Genomic DNA, 21,858 nt, shown 5'->3' on the forward strand with positions numbered 1-21,858 from the left:
TTAAATACTGTACATGCCCTGGTCTGTCAGAACTGGGACAACGACAATTCACTTAAACAATATTATTCGATTGCTTTTGCGATCACCTTGAATTGAAATGTCATGTTTTTTCAGTGTTGAATAGATCAAAAAAACGGGGTAGTGCAGAAAATATAAAATCAGGTTTTTGTACTGGAACATGAGCTCACCCTTAATAAAATATGCATACAATACACCCATCAAGGAATAGAGAATGCCTTATGCATTTGTAATTGACCTGTGGGATAGTCTAATTCGTGGGCCCACTTTACTGGATTCTAGCTCTAAACAACAATTTCTGATCATTCCAATGTAATTATTCGATTTAATTCTTGTGTTGCTTTAGTTTATCTTTGCTTAAAAAGATGTTTTGTTGTTTTTTTTTTTTTTTTTTTTTTTTTTGTTTTTTTTTTTTGCTTTTCACTTGTGTTTTTCTTGTCCTAACAGAAGGTCTCAATGAGGTCCAGCATGCCGTTTACCAAACAGCTTTCAAACTGCGTTCACTACAGAAACTGTGCCAGTGTAAGTAGGTCTGCACTGCCAGGGCATTGGCATGTTTCAAATACATCCAATAAAACATTACAGTTAGAACTTAGTTAGACATTTTCTAAGAGTTACATGAATATCTTTAAATTACATTACATATTTGTTTACCAGTTCAAGACATTCTATCTGAAAGGTATCCCCTTTAAAAAACAAAGAATTACAACACAATTGAAATATTAAAGTAAAAGTTATCAAACTAATTCAAGTAGTGAAACATTTTGGCTAGGGTCGTCATCGTGTATTTATTTTTTATTTTTTACATGTTTGTCTACCTAAGGTTATTTCTTCTAATCATTTTCTCCATTCTCGAATTCACTCCTATTTTTTTGAATGGAGAAAATTATTTTTTAAAAATGGATGTTGCAAAACTGAGCAACAAACAACTGAACTGAACCTTGGAATGTATGATTCCATATTTGAAGTTATAGATAGCGATAGTATTGACAAAAGAACTGTGCAAGTCTGATACACAATTTATTTATTTGTTGTATGTTTAGTACATTTTATAGATTTGTCACTGATTGGTCTTAGGCTGCAAGACCTAAAAACAAAGTTACATGATGATGGAGCAATCTCAGTTCAGGACCTGTCTCAAAACCTGCAGCTACTGTTCCAGCATGCCAGCCAGGAGAAACCTGGTCAGGTGGCAGAGGATGCCACAGAGTGCACCGTGAGCCTGGTAGCCACCACGTTTGACAGGTAAACACTTTAAAGCCACATGAAGCAATGCAAGGTTAGGACCTGGGCCCGAAACACATCATCACAGACCTCTCAGTATTGCAAAAGTCAGGTTTGTAAATCAGTTGGCAGCCTGACTGACAGAAGCCCCCACTATAAAGCAATACTACTGAACCTGTTGTAATGTCACCTGTTTTAATAAATATGCTAATCTGTAATAAGGCCCCTGTCAAGTGTCACTGTTGTAACTAGTTACATGGTGCTGTAACGTTTTGTAATATCTCTCGTAATTTGAGATAACTTGTCATTTTATGTAATAAATCAGGCAATGACAATACAGTACATGTGCTGGCAGTTCTACATTTTATTTATTTATTTGTTTTTTTGCTTTTTATTCATCTGAGATCAGTTGCAGCTGCTTTAATTGCCTTTTCAGCTGACAAACCTTCAGCAAAGTATACTGGTAGGCGATGTAGCAGATGCCTTCAAATAGCTCAGTTTATTCTTAACATTGCTGTCCATGGGGGCCATAAAACCTCCCCAAACTGCCATGCGTTGCCCCCTCTATTTTGTTTGCTCTTGTACTTATTTTGAATACAATGTGAAGTTTAAAAAAAAAAGTACCTGTTCGTTTTGGGGTCTGGTTAGAACACAATGATGCATAGGTCTCTTGAGGAAGTTGGACACCCCTGAATTAAATGAACAATATATCTCTGTGTTTTGATGGCAGATCTCTTTTAGCTGGCTGTCCAATGTAGCACCAGTCATTACCACCAGCAGGCAGGTGATTAGGAGCGGCCTAAGGGTTCTGCTGCAGGACTTGATATTCTGAACTGTGCACAAGATACACACTTTGGAATAGAAAGGCAGTAGAGTGAACAATGCAGCTATGTAGTATTGTAAACTAACATCATATCTGACTTGTCATATAGGTGCCTGGGTTAGCTTGTGAAGGACATTGGGCAGGTAGAGTGCAGTACGCAGCTGCTTTCATAGGGTAGGTAAACCAACACTCACCCTTTTATTTCTTCAGAGAGAGGCAAATAATAAAGGTTTTTCCACATAGCTACCTAGAAGTTTACTACAGTAATAAGAAGAGCATACTAAAGCACAGCTAGGTAGGCTATTGTAAATTATACATGGTTTAGCATGGATAAAAAAAGTAGAAGGAAGCAAATGTTACATTAACTTGTATTGCAGCTGTACCTTTATATATATGGTTAAAATGATACAAATTCAATTTGTTATTGGTCTAATAATATGCTCTTATTCAAGTAAGTATACTGGTAACACTTTAGGCATCTCTTACACTGTAAGTTATGTCTATAAAAGTACATTATTGTCTGACTCCGAATGTATTTATTTCATCACTGTTGACTACAATACATTAAATTTGGAGCCCCAGTTTCTTTTGTGGCTCTCCACCCTGTGCAAAGTATCAGCCACGAAAGCTGTCACCCGTCAGTCAAGATGTGACATCTGCGAGGCGAGGCTAGGCGAGGCTGTCACAAAGAAGAAAACTCTGTTTAACAAGGTAGCGTGAAGACCTTTTTTGTTGTGTGTGTAGTGTGCAACGCTATGCGTCTTAGTGTTGGTTAGTGACTGGTAAATGGCTTTGCCATCCAGTGGGTTAGTTAGGGCAGTGAAGAAAAGTTTTGTAAGTACTCCGAGTGGGAGTTAGGTGTTTGTTTTGTTATTGTAAATATTAAAATTGGCTCACAAGTACTTTAAAACACTTTAAATCTTGTGTCTGGGTCTATTTTAAAGGGGCTATGAACCTTAAAATTGGCGAATTCTTTCACAACAGCTACAGTGTTACAGCAAATCATGTGTTTACTACTGAGATCATACAAACCAACTCCATAAGCTAATGTCTGGATACCAGGTCCTGTTTAGATAAGCATTAGTATAATAAAAAAAAAATGGTACCCCTACCATTTAAAACGTATTTACAATCTAGAGAAAATCTCTAATGCAGTCTTTTGTATAACTGTATTTTGACCACACAAATAGGTTGATTCAATAAAGTGGTCTAGGTAATGCAATTGTTCTTTACAGTACGCAGCTGATTCAATTAACCTGTGATTCTATTAAGCACGTTTGATGATAATTATATAACTTTACTCAGAGCAGATGGGAATCTATGGAAATCATATCCGTTTCTATTGGTGATGCTATTTTATTGTTTCTCTTATCTTTATTGTAGCTCTCTCCTAGGCAATCTGAAAGTTTTCACTCAAACTGTACGGAATAACTTGCCTTATGCAGCAAAAGTATTATGTTTGCATGAAGCATAATGGGAGCATCATCAGTGGCAAAGGTAAAAAGCTGATCAACCAAGGATATTCGTGGATATGCAAAAGAAATGAGCCAGTAAGAACCTGTCTGTAAACCTGGTAGCTGTGAAATCTGTTGGTCTTTATTTTCATTTTGAGCAGCACTGATCTGTCCCATCAAGATCCCTGCCATAGTCCTACATGTATCTCACACTGTGATGCAGGAGTTCTGATCCAGCCAGAGGAGATCATTAGGGAAGCAGAACCCAAATATCAGCCAAAGACTCCAAGGTAGAAACAGGTCAGTTGGTGACAGCATGATACTTTATGTGTATTCTTTTTTTTTTCTTTTTAATATTATAATTAATTAAAGAAATTAAGGCAAAATCACATCCAAATCTTGCATAAATAGATATGTGTTTAATTTGCAAATGTCACTATCCTTGCATCCCTTAAGTGGATCCTAAAAAAATCAATACAAAGTGAAAAGAATCAGCTGAGGCATTGCATGCCTATGTGTTTACTTAGTATGTACCAACGCTTTATGAATATGGCCCATTATACATGTACATGTATTAAACTCTTATCCAATACAATCCAGCTAATCAAATAACTATCTGACCTGTAAAAAGGGTATTGCTAAAATATTAATTATCCCACTGTCATTCTGGTAACCAAAAGTAGAAATGAGGAGTAATTGCAAAAGGGGACCTATCACTAGTACAGCTGCATTATGTGGGAGTTTTAATTCCTTAATGTGTGCCTCATATAACTTGTCATTTTCCTCTTTGTCTTCGGGTACCCAGAATTATCCTGAGGAAAGTCAGGATGACTCCTTCAGAAAAAGATTTACACCACTCAAGAGCATCTGCCAAGGACTTAGCGAGGACCAAACGGTGTCTACATAAACTCATCCCCTTTAGGGCAGGTACACTACCACTTCATTCATGTCACTACACATTTAGCTGGCGATCAGATAAAGAAGTCGTGAACTCAACCACACATACAAGATCACACCTAATTTCACGATGGTTATTAAATGTTGCTTCCCGGAGCAACCGTCACATTGTAAGAACAGCATATGACCTTATGAACACCATGACCTTCTGAAGCTGGGGATGTTGGGGTAACAAAGCCAGTGCCTGATGCAGAGGTCCTCAAGAATGTGCAGACAGCGATCACGCTTTCAGTGTCTAATGCTGAGAAGCCTTGTGGAGACAGGATTCATGGTGAGGAAGAAGAGTTGTTTCAGCTGGTGCAGAGACTGAAAAATGCACTTTCTGTAAAAGTGTAGCCAGGTATCAGGCTGTTAACACAGTAAAGTTGCAGGCCTATGAAGAGTTGTGCATAACAAGGCCAGTGTCACAGGCCTTGGGACAGGACTCATGCTAGTGTTACCTCGCATATAACCCTTAACCTAAGTGTTCAAACCACAGTGGGTCTGATTTGATGAAAACATTTACTTAATTTTACTTCATGTTTTAATACAACAGTTGTTGAAAGATCTAGCATTGAACACTTTTTTTTGTATTTAACTGGGCTCATTGTAGAATCAGTCTTGCATTCATTCAAATCCAGGGACTGTTGCAAATGATGTTCTGTTGAGCAAATGCAGAGTTTGATCAGTGAAAGTAAAATGTATCCGCCCCCACTTTGAGAAATGTATGTTGTAGAACAGAGTACATAACATATTTTATGTTACTGAATCAACCCCTAAGTAGTAGATTTATTTATAAAAGTTATTTATTTCCAAGTACTTTCAACACTACATATTTTCAACACCAAAGAGATCTAGGAAAAGTTACTCCACTCAAAACTACAGACTGTTAATGCAATCTAGAGGGAAAAAAAAATTCACTTAACACTTATGCCCATTAAGAATTATGCAAGACACAATGTAATTAGTTATAGTGGGCTTCTCTATTTGCACAGTGCTGAAAGCGTTGACTTGTTTTATTTTTTATTTTTGTTAGGTCCATATTCTAATGTGAAGCAAGAGCGGATAGAAGCAGCAGGATATGTGGGAGATTCCCTGTCTCATCTTGTCAACAAAGTCGCTCTTACAACTCCGTACTGATTGATGGGGGAACAGTGCCACTTTCATGACAGTCAGACATAAAGGGACTGCATTGCCAGTAATTTGAATATGGTTCAATAAATTGGAAATGCATTTTTCTCGACCTTCGTTATTTACCTGACTCTTATTTTCACTACTCTTGTATTGGGGAAACAGAAAGTGGCGCTGGAATGGTAAATTTACTTATAACTGGTTTATACTCATATTAGGCACATAGTAGCATACCATGGTCCCGTTACTTTATTAGAAACCCTCTCCCCCAGTTTTTTAGCAGTCCAACGGATCATGTGGAAAAGTCTACAAAGTTGTCCATAAGCATTTATTCCTAAATAAACCTTTGTATAAAGATGCTCAACTTTTGCTTTCAGACAGATCCTCAGTCGCTTATGCCAGGAGCTTCTGCATGTATATGTTATTAAAATTGAACATGATTAAAAATATGCCTTAAGTACATAGATTACCAACACAAATTATGGAAACAACAAATGATTTACAGATCGACTGGGGATGGAAATTTTATTCCCCAATTTTCCTCACTCAGACCCCTTACTTACTAAATATCTTCATAACCCTGAATCAATAATCATCGCCTCAAAATATTTTGCATATTTTTAAACGAGCAAGGTATCTCACAAGTAGAATGGTACCCCAAAATGTTCTCCTTTTTCTAGGAAAGCAGAACAACTGAGGATGGGGAGTTTGTTGGTGGATAACCTCATTCAGATTCTAGTTAACATTTAAACAGGCTACCAATACTTTACATGCCAGGCCACTGTTCAAATACATATCTCAGAGGCTCAATGCAGTTAACAATGTACCTGCAACTTTCCATGCTACACAATTTAGATACCTTTTTTGGGGGATAGCGCTAGTGTTTGCTCCACTGAATTGGTCATCGACCCATCATCTGACAAAAAACTGACTAAGAAAAACACATTGACAGACATGAAAATAACTAGGTGGCATTCATAACTGCTGAAACTGTGTAGGCATGTTTTAATAAATAGTTAAAAAGTACAAAAAGCCAATGCACAACAAACAATAGCAACGGCTACATTCTGGCGCTCCTCTTTAAGCCTAGGGATTTGGTTATTCTTCCCAGTACCCCAGGTCCACTTCTGTGTACATGGATTCCTATCAAGTCTTGAGTATATTCGTTTTTAGGGAAATCGCTTCTTTGTCCCCGGATATATGACTCTGGAAAACAAAAAGAAGACAATAGTCAGGTTAGGGTTATCGCATGCTTTGTTTAATAATGCGCTAGCTGTTATGAATTGAGATCCTCAATGAGGACACAACACCATGGGGAGGGTATTCAACTGGATCTTCGTTCTGCCAATAGTAAAACCATTCAGGAAGGACTACTTTATGACAACACCTCACACAGTACAAATCAGTCTTCTGTTTCTGTGTGGAACTACATATCAAACTTCCAACATATAAAAGATCAAATGAATATACCCCAATATGCTATTCTGTTTAGGTTAAAAATAAATTAATTAAACTTGTTCTGTATCTCCAGCACCTTATTATTCAGCTGAAGGAAACATATGGGTACAGACTTCTTCACACCACAAAACAAATAAAAAAATCCTGTAAAGCCGATGTCTACTGCATTGCCATTCGCTAAGAAAGACACATGATAAACATTTAAAAAGTCAATTAGAGTAAGGTGCTATAATTCCCTCCACCACCTCGTTAGCTGTTTGAGCATTGAAAATAATTTGTGTATATGCAATTACTGCTGTGTACCTCAGAGATAATGTAGAAATATTCCACCAGCACTGTATACATTAACTGGAAAGATCTTTCTGTGAATTATGTTCATAGTAATACTAAAATACTAAGACTTTTGAAATTATATGATAATAACAGAATTACTATGTATCCTGCATATCTATTCTACTTCACATATACCATCCACACTAATTCAAAATAGCATGACTGCTTACTGTCTGTGATAAAGGAATGCAGAGCTATTATTTCCTGTTTCCTTTCAGCGAGTTGTCTGCGACCCAGGCCATGTGTTCGGGATAGCATACAGTCCACGTAGATATCCCAGAAGAGCTGGGCCAAGTCCCAAAACAGAGCCCCGTGCTTCATGTCGTCGGATGACTTCAGGTAGATCATAAAGTCCCAAAAGCCCGGGACAGTGTCAGAGATGCGTGGCTTTCTCATTTCTAAAAGGAGAGCTGAGGAGGACTCCCAGCACTGTGGGTCTGCTTTTCCCAGAGCCAGGGGGTCGATCTGGCCGTGGCACATATGTGGGCGGACGCACAGTGTTCCGATTATCAGGAGGGTATATACTAGTCTGAGGGTCCGGCCTATTCGAGCTCTAGTGACGGGGTCCATTTGGTTACTCATAAACCTAGTGGAAGAAATGATTTAAAACATGACAAAGATTGTTTCATTGCTGACACGCTTTGTGTGTGTTAAAATTAGATTATTTAAATGACGTTCATAGCTTATCCTTATCCTATTTCTAACTCTAAAGAGTAAGTAGCTTGTCATAATAAATTATTTCTGACATTTCACTTACTATTCTATGGTGTATGCAACCTGTTTCAGTGGTTATGGGTTCAGTTTTTATCATAACAAAAGCCTTTTCCTTCACGGTCAGACTGTCATAGCTTTGAATGGAAGGAGAAAGGCTGTTCAATCAATTCGGATTCTCCAGACAAGCTCAAAGCAAGGTAAAGGCAGCTTTAGAGAAAAAGTGTAACAGTAAAAAGCTTTGAAAATTATATTTAAAGTCACTATAATGGAGAGGCAGTGAGCAGTAATGTAATCACTGGGCTTTAAGCCTTCAAATATCAGTAACTCATCTCTGTATGACAGAGAATGTCACCAAATCAAAATGCCATTGTCTCACCTGAAGGACTAAATGTTAATCAATGCTTTATATGCTCTAACACGTCCATTCAATAGCCATACAAATGTACAGATTGCTGGACAAAACTGTACTTCAATTTGCATGTGCTTTTCTTTAAATCCAGGTCCTGAAATATCATTACGGCTTCAAATATTTCTAAAGCCACTCTGCTTTTAAGTCACCAGTGGTGACAATGAGCAAGTCAATTAGATAGTAATATATGTAATGTAATGTGTATTCAAACAAATGTATGCAATGTTTATTGATCACAGTACTGTACTTTGAATCATGTACTCCCTTTAATTTTTTAGAGTGGGTGCTTGTCTTGTACTTTAGTTTTCTATGAAGCCTGCCAGCACCCACATACAATTTTAAGACAGCAAACCGGTTCACTTAATAATCATTGTGTCAGACATAGAAAATGATACTAGCACTGATGCTTTAGAATGTGGCTGAGTTAATGAAAAATGTTCAATTAAGTTATGATTGGATTCACATGCAATCAAAAGTACCTGCCTGATTGAGTCTATTTTCAGAAAGAGAAACCTTAATTCAAAGTACTTTAGGAACTATTACAGCATACAAGTCACAATCTTAACCTAATGGTATTAAAAAGGGCAAAATATGTTTTTTCTTAATGTATTTAAGTCGTAAGAGGGGATATACTGTGTCAGACTAGTTTTCTTCCCTGTGATTCTGTAGTTTACTGTATGAAATGCTGCTCAGGCTCTATTCAAACCCAATTATCTTAAAAGAAAATCTCAGAAAATCCACATTCCTGTCCTTCCGATGTCTCACACCTAACTAACTAAAAAACAAAACAAAACAAAAACAACAACAACAAAAAAAAAAAAACACTAAAAGCACTCTCTAGCCTTACCAGATATTTATAATAACCTGGTGTTTTTAAAACGTCAAAGGGGTCTGCACTACAGAACACAATATAACAAACATTATGGTGTATACCTATCGCTGATAAGATAACTACAGAACTACCAGTAACTAACGAACGAACTTAACACACAGGCACTGTAAATGCCGTTTAAATAAAGTTGTAAATAACTTAGTTTATTTTTATATTTCGAGAGGACAGTAAATTAGTAATCAGTCATCAAAATAGTGCAAAAACAAAACTGCTAGTTCCAAAAAAAAGTGTGTGAATGAATGAATAAATAAATAAATAAATAAATAATACAACTAAACTGAAAAGTTACTGTTTCCAAAATAATGCAACATTTTTACAAAAAGAAAGGTATACAACATAGTATGGATGCCACTTACCTTAATATTATGAACGTTATGTATTTAATTATGTATTTAATAATCAGTTTCTGTTCCGAGTTTAGAGGCAGTGTTGAGTGGTGCTCTTTTAAAGAACTGGGAGGTCTACCTTTCGTTCTGCGACGTCAGAGCACTTAGAAAGAATCAGCCTCCATTAATTAAATCTGTTTGCATGTCCTTAAATTGTAGCTTCGTCCAGGTACTGTGTTTTAGACATCCAATCATTCCCTTTTTATAGCTCTTCTGATACTTCTGTGCGTGCGTCACTACCAGGTTGCAAGGAAACTTTGAAAGTACATACGTTTGGGATAATGTATCCAAGAATACTTTTGACACTATGACAGCTAAAGAACTATAGTAAGTATGTGTTTTAAAGTATTTAAAATGTTTATTAGGACCAACACTATTGTATAACACCTATGCATGTAGAAACAAACCCGTGGCAATTATTGGATATCGTAAATGTATAACAGGTGGCCATGCTTCAATCAAATCTCACATTGATATTGCTGTATATTCGTTCAATGTATTTTAGGGACCCTACATGCATGTTGTAGATGTGTAGTAAATTACGAAAAGCTGAAACGGAGCAAATGGAGTGCCATTGAGTATTCTTTGAAATCAACTGGTCCTTACCTGGATAACACTCTGGTTGTAAACATGGAAGAATTACATTCTCACAGGACCTTGGACAGAGAGAGAGAGAGTTCCAAAATGTGCTGTAGGATAAAAAGGACAACTCACTATTGTGACGTAATGTTTTTGTATAGTATGTAGCAATGCTAAATAGATTGTGTGAAAATAAAAAGCCGCTGTATTAATATGTGCCACTGCTTAGATCATTAAAATAGACCTCTATAGGTAATAGCATTTTGATGTGCTTCCATAGTATGCAGTTTCTATTTTTCCATGTTTTCTGAAACTATTGTTCCCTTTCAAGGAAGATGGCCACCAAACATCGTTATGGGATACACTCCTGCCTGTTGGTAGGTGTCACTGAGCTCCTATGTCAAAGCTGCCGATAGACCCCCTTCCCCCAGTGACGTCATCGGTCCAGCCTCCCAAGGGTACATAACCGTCAAGCAGGGGAAGAAGCTCCCTCTTTCACGTCTCACATTGGTAAGGTAAAATCTCTGTGTTGCATTGTTAAAAGTGCAGTGTAAGCTACTGCTAGTTCTCCTGCTCTTTGTGCTGAAAGCAGGCATCGCTGCTTTCCCGGAATCAGTAGTTTAAAAAATCATAGCCTTTTTATTCTGTTTCTGACTTTCAGCACCTTTGTGCTCCACGTGTCAGACTTCTTCTTTCTGTCTGTCCGTCTTAGCAACGTTAAATATTACTGTTAAGAATTGTGTGCGTTTTCACCCCTTCATACTACGGAGAGCACTATTACTCCACGGGACGGGGCTTACCTTGTTCCCGTTGTCGAGTTTGCCCACCAGTCGCCTGCCGGCCTTGGTTGGGCCTTGTTTTGATTGTAGCTGAATGCATCCCTATAATCGCGTAGAGCGCTAGCCGCTCTGCGACTGCTTTCGCTGGGCCAGCAATATACTCCTCGCCGAGGCTTCCCTTGTTGTTGGGTTGAGACTTAAACTGGCTGCGCAGGCCTTCACCTTGGTGTAGGTTGCTCAAAATCAGTAGACAGAGTGCTCTCCCCCATCTGTCTTGTAATATTGAACTTCACTTGCCTGCCGCGGCTTCGGCCCTGCCCCCCTACTGTACTCTACGCGCTGCTCAGGCGTGTGACCACGCGGTCAGGGTAGGCACAGTGCACAGCTGCCCCAGTTGTTTTTTAATACCGCGGTGCGTAAGACTCTGCCCGTGCTACTTCGGTACCGTGCTGTGCACGGTGCTTATTGACTGTAACCCACCGCGGTTTTGGCCCTGTCCCCCTGTTGTACGCTACACGCTGCTCAGACATGAGACCACGCGATCAGGGTAGGCACTGTGCCTAGCTGCCCCAGGGTTTTTTAATACCATGGTGCATAAGACTCTTCACGTGCTACTTCAGTATCACGGTGCGCATGGTGTTCATTGTCGCTGTACCAATAAATAGGCTAGCGCGCCGATGCGGCACACAGTATTCTGTGCACACAGTATTCGGTGCACATGGTGCCTGATGCTGCACGGTACTCAGTGCATCCCTACACTCAGTACGTGGTGCAAGCAGTAACTTGCGGTGCTCGGTACAAGTGGTGCACGCGGTGCTCATTAGACCGGTGCTGCGCGGTACACGCGGTACTCTGTGCTGGTGCAAGCAGTGCACACGTTTCTCGGTGCATGTGGTGCATATTAGACTGGTGCTGCATGGTACACGTGGTGCTTAGTGCACGTGGTGCATGTGGTGCCCGGTGCAAGAGGTGCGCACGGTGCTCGGTGCACGCGGTGCGTGCGTGATATTATTGCACTGTACTCGGTGCTCGTCATATTCGGTGCTCTTAACCAGGGCCACACTACTCTCGGTGCCCGCAGTGCTCGGTGCATGTGGCGCACACAGTGTTACAGGCCAGTGGTTTCTAACACATGGTGTTATTATTGCACGGTACTTGGTGCACGTGGTGCACGTCATACTCGGTGCTCTTAACACTATCCCCGGTGCCCACAGTGCTCGGTGCACGCAGCGCACACGGTGTTTACAGCGCAGTGGTTGCTAACCCGGCGCTATGACTAGTAGGGCTGGCTTCCATGTCTGCGAGGCCTGTGGGACCAATATCCCACAGGAGGACAGGCACAGCATGTGTGCGTGGCGCCTAGGCCCCGATCATGCCGCCTCAGCTCTAAATGGCACCTGCGACATCTGCGCTGCTTTTCAGCCCCGCGTGCTTGCGAGCCACCTGGAAAGAGTCGCGCGGGGGTGTTCTTCGTCCCCCACAGCAGGCCACTCCCACTCACGCCTCCTGACACCGTCACAGAGCCCCTCCGGGGAGATACCCTGTGCTCAGGTGTCCGTTTACACCTGTCACGCGAATACATCCTAAAACAGCAAAAGAACGTCCTTTGGTCAACGTGACTTTAAGGGCAGGGTCAATCGCTTTCTCACGATAAAAATAGCTGTAAAAACCCATGTAAACTGGAGGAGGACTCGTGCTTGTGTCTCACGAGATTTCAGCAGTCAAGATCCCGTTTAACTGGTGAAATCTCACGTTATTCCTCAGAAAAGCCCTACCAACCCCCCTGCAAATGTATACCTTTTATAGCCTATTATATGTTTGTATAAATGCATATTGTTAAGCATAACTAACTGAACCTTTAGCCTCATATTTATTATTATTATTATTATTATTATTATTAGTAGTAGTAGTCTTATTTAATGCCCAGTAGGGGGACTACACCAGCTGAACAAAAGAGGGTGCTAACAAAGACTGACCATTAACTAGTTTAACTAAAAAAACAGTTCAAAGGACTGAAAATTAAACGTTCAAAACAAAGGGGAGGGGGGGGGGGGTACAGAGCACACCTCCTAGAGCCCATTGGTCAACAAAAGCTGTCATATCGCCAGCGGATTCCGCGTGGGCATGCTCTAACTTAACCTGGGACTGGACCAGGGCCCTGAACATGGCTCCACAGTCAAAGTGACCCTCCCTGGTGATTTTTGCCATTTTACCAAGAGCCAGGATTCACCAGGAGGTCCCTCTTCTTGGTGGAGCCACAAACAGAGTGCCCGAAATAGTAGTAGTAGTAGTAGTAATATTAGTCATCGGATTTTCTTTCTATTGTTCTTTTAAGATGTCCGAAGAGCCTGGTACTCCACCTATAGAACTGCCAGTGCATGAAACTGCTCAGGAACTTTGTATGAATTTTTACATACCCCCCTGTTCTCAACCTTATATTCATATAGGCCTAAGGATCATAACGTTTTTTATTGTATTGTAGTGTAACCCCCCCCCCACCCGTGTTCCCACATTTCCCACATACATTTATAGACTACTTTAATAAAATCAAAAGTGTGTAAATAAAAGTGTGTGTGTGTGTGTTGGAAGGGTAACGAGGCACAAACAATGTGTGTTAATTCGGAATGTGCTCGACAACAAGTTAATTCTTTTCACTTGTTAATTTTTTTAATCTTCATGGCAACGCATGGAGCTCTCCTCCCGATATTCAGAGTCGCTCTTTTCCTAATTACTAGGCAGATACTGACATTTAAACATCCCCTCCCCTAAATTACTATGAATTGAGTAATCGAGTCTTCATTTGTGCGGCCGACTTTTTTTCCCAAATCACAACAGCATAGCAACACGTTTCCTGAAAAGTACATAAAATCATTGTGAGGAAAACTGTCATGACTTGTCCATGTAAACGCTGTCACTAAATGAACTGGATGCGAATGAATGAATTTGTTCATATAGGAATCATATTTAATGAGAACACTAATGAGCTTGTGGCATTTAAAGAGGAATGGTTCTACTGAAGAGTTTCCAGCGTCTATTAGTAATGCCAAGATTTATAACAGGAACACATATGGGCAATCTGAAAAGCTATTTGAAAGAGAGCACATTTTTACTGTCTAAGAAAGGCCATATGAATCAGCCTCGGAGTTTAATTACACTTTCTGTGGAAAACTAATCAACAATGCATATGTTTGCCCTTGAGACACTCTTAGCAGTTGGAATAGTCTTTTTACAGTAGATTTTTATAGCAATATAAAGGAATGGCTTTCTATGAATAAAGTTCAGCTGTGTGCCCTTTGCTAAATCTATGTGTATTTCTATTGTCGAGCATCCAACAATAAGTTTTTACACATTCACCCATGGAGCAGGTACTTCTTTCTTCAAAGACACTTGGTGATCTAGTCTATGTGAATTCTATCTATGGCAGGCAACTAGAAATGAAGAGCAGCTCCTGGAGTCAGGTGAAAACACCTTACACAGACTAATAACATATATATATATATATATATATATATATATATATATATATATATATATATATATATATATATATATATATATATATATGACACATTAATGTTATCTTAGTGAGTCCTACTTATGAACACAGAAATATAACAGTGAAAGTTCAAGCATACACCTTGCAGTGTTAGATCTTTATACTGACATCCTTTAACTGTTTATTCATTTTATCTACAAAAAAATCAGGTTTATACGTTTTAGGGTGGTACTATTAAGATCAACCCTTTTTAGATCATTAAAATAGGAAATGTATTTCAAAACCTTAGTTTATAATCCAAAATCACACCATGATCTCTATGTGCTGGCTATGGCTTAATAGGTGGATCCAATATATGGTAACCTGTCCTTCTGCCATGTATTTTTTTAAAATAAATTTTAATCAATATTCAATATAAGATCCCTTATAAATGTGTCCAATAGTAAAAGCATAGCAAAATGTAATAAAGCATGGGTATGGTGAGTATGGTAAAGCATAGGTAAGAATTGTAAAGCGCAGAGTGGTATGGTAAAGCATAATAAAAAACAAGACAAACCATGGTAAATGTCAAGGAAATTCATGTTTAAATTCATTTTAATATAAGCATTTCTCAGATATTTAATTTGTATGCTTCTCCAATGAATGTAACTAAAGTTATATTGAATAGGATGTTTAAGTGATAAATGTAAAATCCTTTGATAACAAAAAAGGCGGATACATTCCATTTCTAACACAACCTTCTTGTGTGACACGCAACTGTCTGTCAAATACTGTAAACCAATGGAAGGACCGACAAAGACTTGTTTACAGTACAAGGGAACGCCTATACATCGTGTTATTTAAACTCAAAACAAGGATTTTCACTCTATGGACTCTGGATGCTCTGGATTCGTGCTCTTTGGATTCGCTTTTACTTCAAAACATCTCATCACTCTCAACTCATCATGCTCTGAAGTTCTTCAACAAAGATGCAATGATGTAATCTTCAAAACTGTCCCGGAGAAGATGGTCTCCCTCTGGAACAATGAAAGCTTTTGCCTACAGCCTTCACAGAGATACTGTATTGCGCTGCTGGAACTAACTTCTACAGAGAGAATGACAGTATTAAGACTTTGTTTTAAACATCGCACCAACAGAATAAGTATTAAACTTATATTGTGTGTTTATAAGTAACTGAACTGAAGCCATGCTTTTGATATCATCACAATATGTAATGTGTGTCTATTCAACTAGATGCTGAACATTGTACATGCGTACTTAGCCACGTGGAAGCTGGCGCATGTATACGTAATGCGTGACTCAACCAAACAATGCATGATGAACTATTAAGACTGCTTCACTAACGCATAACTCTATGACCAGAATCAAGAATTAATTATGAACATTTAACAATGCATTACTTTTTCTTTAATGTTTTAATTTGTTTCTTCTTTATACATGTTTTTAACTATGAAGCCTAACCTTTATTCTTCCTTTGAGAAAATGAATAAATGTAATAATAATTTGGATTGTTGTTTCTTTTTGTCTTATAACAAATACATGATTAATTTGAAATACTTAAACATGCATAATATTAATTGTTAATCTCTTTTCATCATGAGTCTAGGGATAATTAAGACAGAATCGCTAGTTCTTATTAAGGTGTTGTGTTTATTATGGTTAATAATTACATTATGAGTTATATGGTAATTGGCGAGGACACAGTTGTGAGATAAACCCTAGATATACAACGTAAATATGCATGACATAAACTATGGTAGATGCCTAGTATAACCATGGGGGAAAACTGCTAAATTACCATACACATTTACTGGGGTAAACGTTAATAAGTGATAAAACAGTAGATTGTGTAAAGGGATTTAATCAGCCCTTAACTACTGTATAAATACATCAGACCATTTCATTTAATGCAATTTGCCAGTTACTAGTCAAATTGATATTAATATATTTATAATAATAAACCTGCCTTATAACATCTGACTGAATACCATAAGAACTGCAGAAGCCTTCCAGGAGTAGTGACTGATCTCCACTGGTCTAATTTTAAAGACTTTTTTAAGGAAGTTTATAAACATTCTCTTTGATTAAACAGTCCTTTGCAAAGTGAAAATGAACTGTTATATTGTCTTACTTACAAGCATACTGTATAAAACCTGTAGATATCTGACTGATAATGATATTGTGTCGTTGTAATAAAAAAGTAAAAAAAAAAACCCAGAGAAGAGCTTTGATTTTCATTTTCCTTTTGTTCAAGTGATGATGCTTGACATTTCTACCAGTCTTGTGTTTGAAGTTCAAAGTGGCCAGTATTCAGCTAACTTTATCTTTAAGTTTCTGCTTTATCAAATGGCATATTTGCTCTTGTTTGATTAACAAGTCTGTCTTACACAGCAGGACCTGCGTAATACATTTATTTAAATTGTGCTGCTGGGTATCTTGGTTTGATGACTCACCAGGGATGTGTTTGATGTCAATGCCATTTTTCTCCGCCCATATACCATCATTTGAAGTACTTTTATTCATTTAATTTGTTATAAGGTGAAGTGGTTTTTTTTATTTATTTTTTTTCTATCATTTGTCTGTATACACTGGAAGTCTTCACTAATTGCTGCAGGAAAAATACCATTAAATGAGATATGTTTACCATAATGTACGCATCTTTCATATAGGAACATGTGAGAACTACTAAGTGAAATAGATACTAAGCAAGATTGTCTGGGTATATTTTGTTACCTCTATGTCCTTCAATGCAACCTGGTACATACACGGCAACCTGTTTTTTTTTTTTTTTTAAAAGATACTGGAAATGTGTGTAAGTAGTGTAACGCTAAATTTACCTTTTCAACCAGTTTGAGATTGGTTTTCTCCTGTCTGCCAGTTACAAGTGTCTGTTTTTCTTGCTAAACAAGATGAGTGGTCTTCTCTTCCATGGTCACCTTTACTTGGAACTGGCAGATTTTTTTCTTTGGGTGTCTGGGTGTGGTTTATCCTGAAATAACCCACATGCTTTTTTAAATGTGTTACTTAATAGTGTAACATGCTATCACCCCCACTGGGGTAAAATGGGAAACTGGGCTAGGGACCAGCCTGATCCCTGGGTGGTTTCATATTGACACACACCAATGATGTGTCGGTGGCAGTGATAGGGTTGGGGAAAGCCTATGGCACGTTATGGAGGTCATGATTGACAAGTCATGGGCCCATGGTGTTTTTTACAGGTTTGATTTGGGTTATGATAATAGGTTGGCTCCTGAGTGGGTGGGATAAGGGAATGATTACTTAGGAATGCGCGAGACTAGCCAGAGTGGAGCTTAGGCAGAGTGGAAGCTATCCCGTATGCTGCTAGAGCTGGATGGTATTCTGTAAAAACCCAACAGCAACAAACTCTTTTTCGTACTTGAGCAACGTGCTCTGGAAAGTGTCTGGGGGGTTCGCTGACGGGGAATGCTCTGGATACTGCATTGACATATAACCAGAGAAACTAGAAGTGTATTTTCTGCTAATAGGTTCTAATCGGGTCATGACTTAATATTATGCAATAATATTTTAATACTAAAATCGGTCTTTACAGAAGTAAATTTTCCTAGATCACCTTAAAATCTCCCAGGCATATATATATATATATATATATATATATATATATATATATATATATATATATATATATATATATATATAATTAAAAGTTCACTTAAGTGCAGTTCATTGATATTGATATTCTTCAAAAGTATGAACCTGTTTTGCTGGTACTAGTCTACAGCATGTTGTCGAGAGAGCTAATCTAAATATGGATTAATACCTTTAGGACACCTAATGGTGACTATAATATATAATAAGGCCTTAAACTGATATCAATATGAACAAACCAGGACTGTAGAAAGGTGTGCCTCATTCTGAGGACATCTTAAAGCAAGGTTTTACTGTATATATTTTTAAAATATATTATTGTCAGTTTAAATACAAATTCTGATGACACAGGAAATAAAAGAATTCAATTATTTATTACTCAATGCCTTCCTTTTTACATGAAGCTATGTTGACATAGAAACAGAGTACTCTGAGCACTCCATAATAATGTAACCTAACAGGGAAGTTTTGAACATCTTATGCTAACACAGAAAGCATAATGGCCTCATGAAAAAAAAAAAAAAATTGTCAACATTCTGATATCTGGGGTTGACTTAAAAGGTTGCTTCCTTGTAAAATAATACCAGAGAATGATTACACATGATTGTTTCAATGTCTTCAGCCTCTGACATCAGTACATTGCAATACAAATAACATGAAAACAGCTGTCAAATAAGAAATAACATGATGCACTCCTCATGGTGTAAACAAGTTTCACTGTACCTTTGGATTTAACAATTCAACCTTTTTAAAAGTTTAAAGCTAAAATTAAACATTAGAAGTATAAGTGGTTAAGCATATAAAAGTTCACCCATATATATATATATATATATATATATATATATATATATATATATATATATATATATATATATATAATTAGCTTTTTATTGTTGTGCAGTACCTTCCTTTGCATAGTAAATAAATGTTAAATGTTTGTTGTCAACATGCACCTATCGCTTTTTTTTTTAGCATAGAAAAGTAAGCCCAATTTTGTGGCACATGCAGCATACCAGCAAGAGTCATAATTTGCCATTTCTAGTAGGAATGTGTTGGTATACAAGGCAAAGCCAGTATAAGGGTGTTAATGACAACTTTTCATTATTACTGAATCGCAGGGGGGTATTATTTAGACTTGTGATATATCACACATTTTTAAATATTGATTTATAGGAAAAACAATTCATTGTTTGAAGCTCTTCACACACTGCAAGAAATAAAAGACAACACATCACAAAATAATAATAACAGGACATATAATGAAAGATAAACCATCCAGTGTCGTCAGACCTCGTACCTCACATGCCCCAAAGAGCAATTTTCTTTTCTTTGGTTTGAGTCACCAGTTGGGATTTTTCTTAGCTTTAGATTCCTGTTGCATATCTGGGGGGCGGGTTTGAAAAATATCATAAACTTTTTTTTTCTTTTGGTCTGTTAAAATGTTAGCCATGTTTTTTGTTTGTTTTTTTGATCACATACAAGCCCAAAAACACCCGCTATACAGCATGCTAAAAAGTAAAAAATAATTATGTCAGTGTAAAATGATATGTTTAAATCTTGTTTTTTGTTCCTATGAATAATCTTTAACTATTTATACTGTGAATGTTTTCAGTCCCTGCTTCAGAAAGGCAAATTTATCTCTAGCAGTCAATTCCACACTGATGACTTTGAGAAGGTGGTCCTGAGTTTGGATGAGAAACCCTGCTGAAGATACTAAGAGGAAGGGCTTTGCCAGATGTCAATGACCATGTGTTTGTGATGCTTTCTCCTTTTTCTTTTCTTTTCTCAGCTTTTGCCATGCAGGTACCATCGGAAAGAGATCTTCATGCTGTGGGAATTTTAACATCTTTAGAATAAGTCATGCCTATTAAATATGAGAATGCAGAATCTTGACGTACATACAGTGTAGCACAGTCCCTTGAAAACAAAGGGTGTCTGCTCTTTTGTTGTTGTTCTTCTTTTGCCATGAAGTTATCAGTTTGTCTTCTACAGTTTGCTAAGTAAAGCGTCACCAAAATAATCAATATGAATTCCAGTTCAGCTGTTAAAACATGTCCATGAAACCCAGAATCCACTGCTTCAGGGTTGAGGGCCATCTTTCATATGCTTCTAGATAGCGCTTGCGTTTGGGTCGTACTTCCTCTTTTTGACATTTCTTCCGGTATTCAGAGGAAACAAGGAAACAGATTGAAAAACAGTTAGTAAAGGATCAGGTCATTTCTACGTCTCTCCGTTCATACTATAGACCACACACGTTGCCCTTCCACAGCTAGGCCACATTCAGCAAAGGATAAGAATTCAACCTTGAATAATGTATTTCCTTGAGGGCATACTATAGGTCACTGCTGTTCAAAAATGTAATGAAAGGCTCCAGGTTTATATTTTATTTATTTAAATGGCAGTGTTACTTAGATATGCCACTGATCAATTGAATAGACCCCATCAGTGCCAGAGTCATGTGACGATTCACAAACCTCGCCCTTACTAAAGGTAAGTGCTAATTGTGGGCTGTGAAACCAGCCTTTAAACATTTCAATTCTTACCTTTTATTGAATTGAGTGCCACATTCAGTAACAATGCTGGAAGCAGTTACATAATCTTTTGAGTTGCCTTTCAGATGGCTTGGCAGTAAGGCATACTATACTATGAATGTGATTCTTTTCAATACCAGAACCAACTATTTATAAATTACAGCCAATAAATCCAATAAACAAAGTGTAATCTATGAACAAAAGCAAGACATCACAAAGCAACAAAAAGGTTTGCCACTACTTAATGTGGGGCATCATGCATCTTTTCCTAATAAAGGGCATAACCATCCCTACTGCCACCATGTTGGCATGCAATGCAGTTGAACAACAGTGTGTATTACAGTTCTGTGAAGCATACACCAATATGTCACCGGTTGAAGTCAGCAGCTAATAACCTTGTGTTTTAAGATTAACCACTACATCTACATACACCTACATACAATGGATTTATATTAGTACATGAAGACAAGCAATGCTTAATATTTAGCTTGTTTCTGCAAAGTCATATGCAGTCGTTAGTGGTGTATCAGAGTATTCAACAGCATGCCTAATCACAGTATGCCTATGGAAAATAAGAAAATGCACATTTAAACCTATACTTTCAGTTGCTGGCAAATTGGCCATCTCATAGTAAATTAATCTGTGATCCGATGAAATCTAAAAACTACAAACATTCATTAAGCTATTCAGGTCCTGAAACATTATTTTAGCAAAAGTTACAGTAATACCCGTTTAAGATTTTACCCCAAACTTGCAAAAAAAAAATACAAAAAATACAAAAAACATTTCTAGGTTCAGGTAATAATTCTCACACTATACAGTAGTAATACTGGACTACATTGTAAATGTGGGACAGGAACTTTTTCTTTTAACTTAGAAATAAAAAAAAAGAATGATATACCACACTTCCATCTGCCACTGGATATGAGCTGAAAAACATTTTAAATCAGTTGTGTGAATTTCAAATGGCAGCAAGGCAAGATCAAACCCATTTGATTTTGCAATGTGTCACCCCAAGTAAGGGTTGCAGTCCCAGTCTCTCTCACTCCCTTTGGTGAATGAAACTAT

The 21,858-nt window shown here is 37.7% G+C and overlaps 1 protein-coding gene and 1 long non-coding RNA gene across 3 annotated transcripts in view; one reads left to right on the forward strand and one right to left on the reverse strand.

Annotated features, from left to right (window-relative positions):
• The first annotated feature begins 927 nt into the window (after positions 1 to 927).
• LOC121322249 lies at positions 928 to 5,634 on the forward strand. The gene is made up of 5 exons (XR_005951010.1): positions 928 to 2,776; positions 3,449 to 3,562; positions 3,681 to 3,819; positions 4,325 to 4,446; positions 5,492 to 5,634. It is a non-coding gene; the product is annotated as an uncharacterized LOC121322249 (long non-coding RNA).
• Positions 5,635 to 18,614: 12,980 nt separating this feature from the next.
• Positions 18,615 to 21,858, reverse strand: part of LOC121322132 (disintegrin and metalloproteinase domain-containing protein 23-like) — a 48,878-nt gene continuing 45,634 nt past the window's right edge. For both annotated transcript variants that reach the window (XM_041261672.1, XM_041261671.1), the window contains one exon: positions 18,615 to 20,414. In XM_041261672.1, coding sequence (XP_041117606.1) covers positions 20,359 to 20,414 — 56 coding nt within the window. In that variant the 3' untranslated portion in view covers positions 18,615 to 20,358. The remainder of the gene's footprint in view (positions 20,415 to 21,858) is intronic.

The sequence above is a fragment of the Polyodon spathula genome, chromosome 10 (genome assembly GCF_017654505.1).
Source record: "Polyodon spathula isolate WHYD16114869_AA chromosome 10, ASM1765450v1, whole genome shotgun sequence".
Classification (NCBI taxonomy): Eukaryota; Metazoa; Chordata; class Actinopteri; order Acipenseriformes; family Polyodontidae; genus Polyodon; species Polyodon spathula.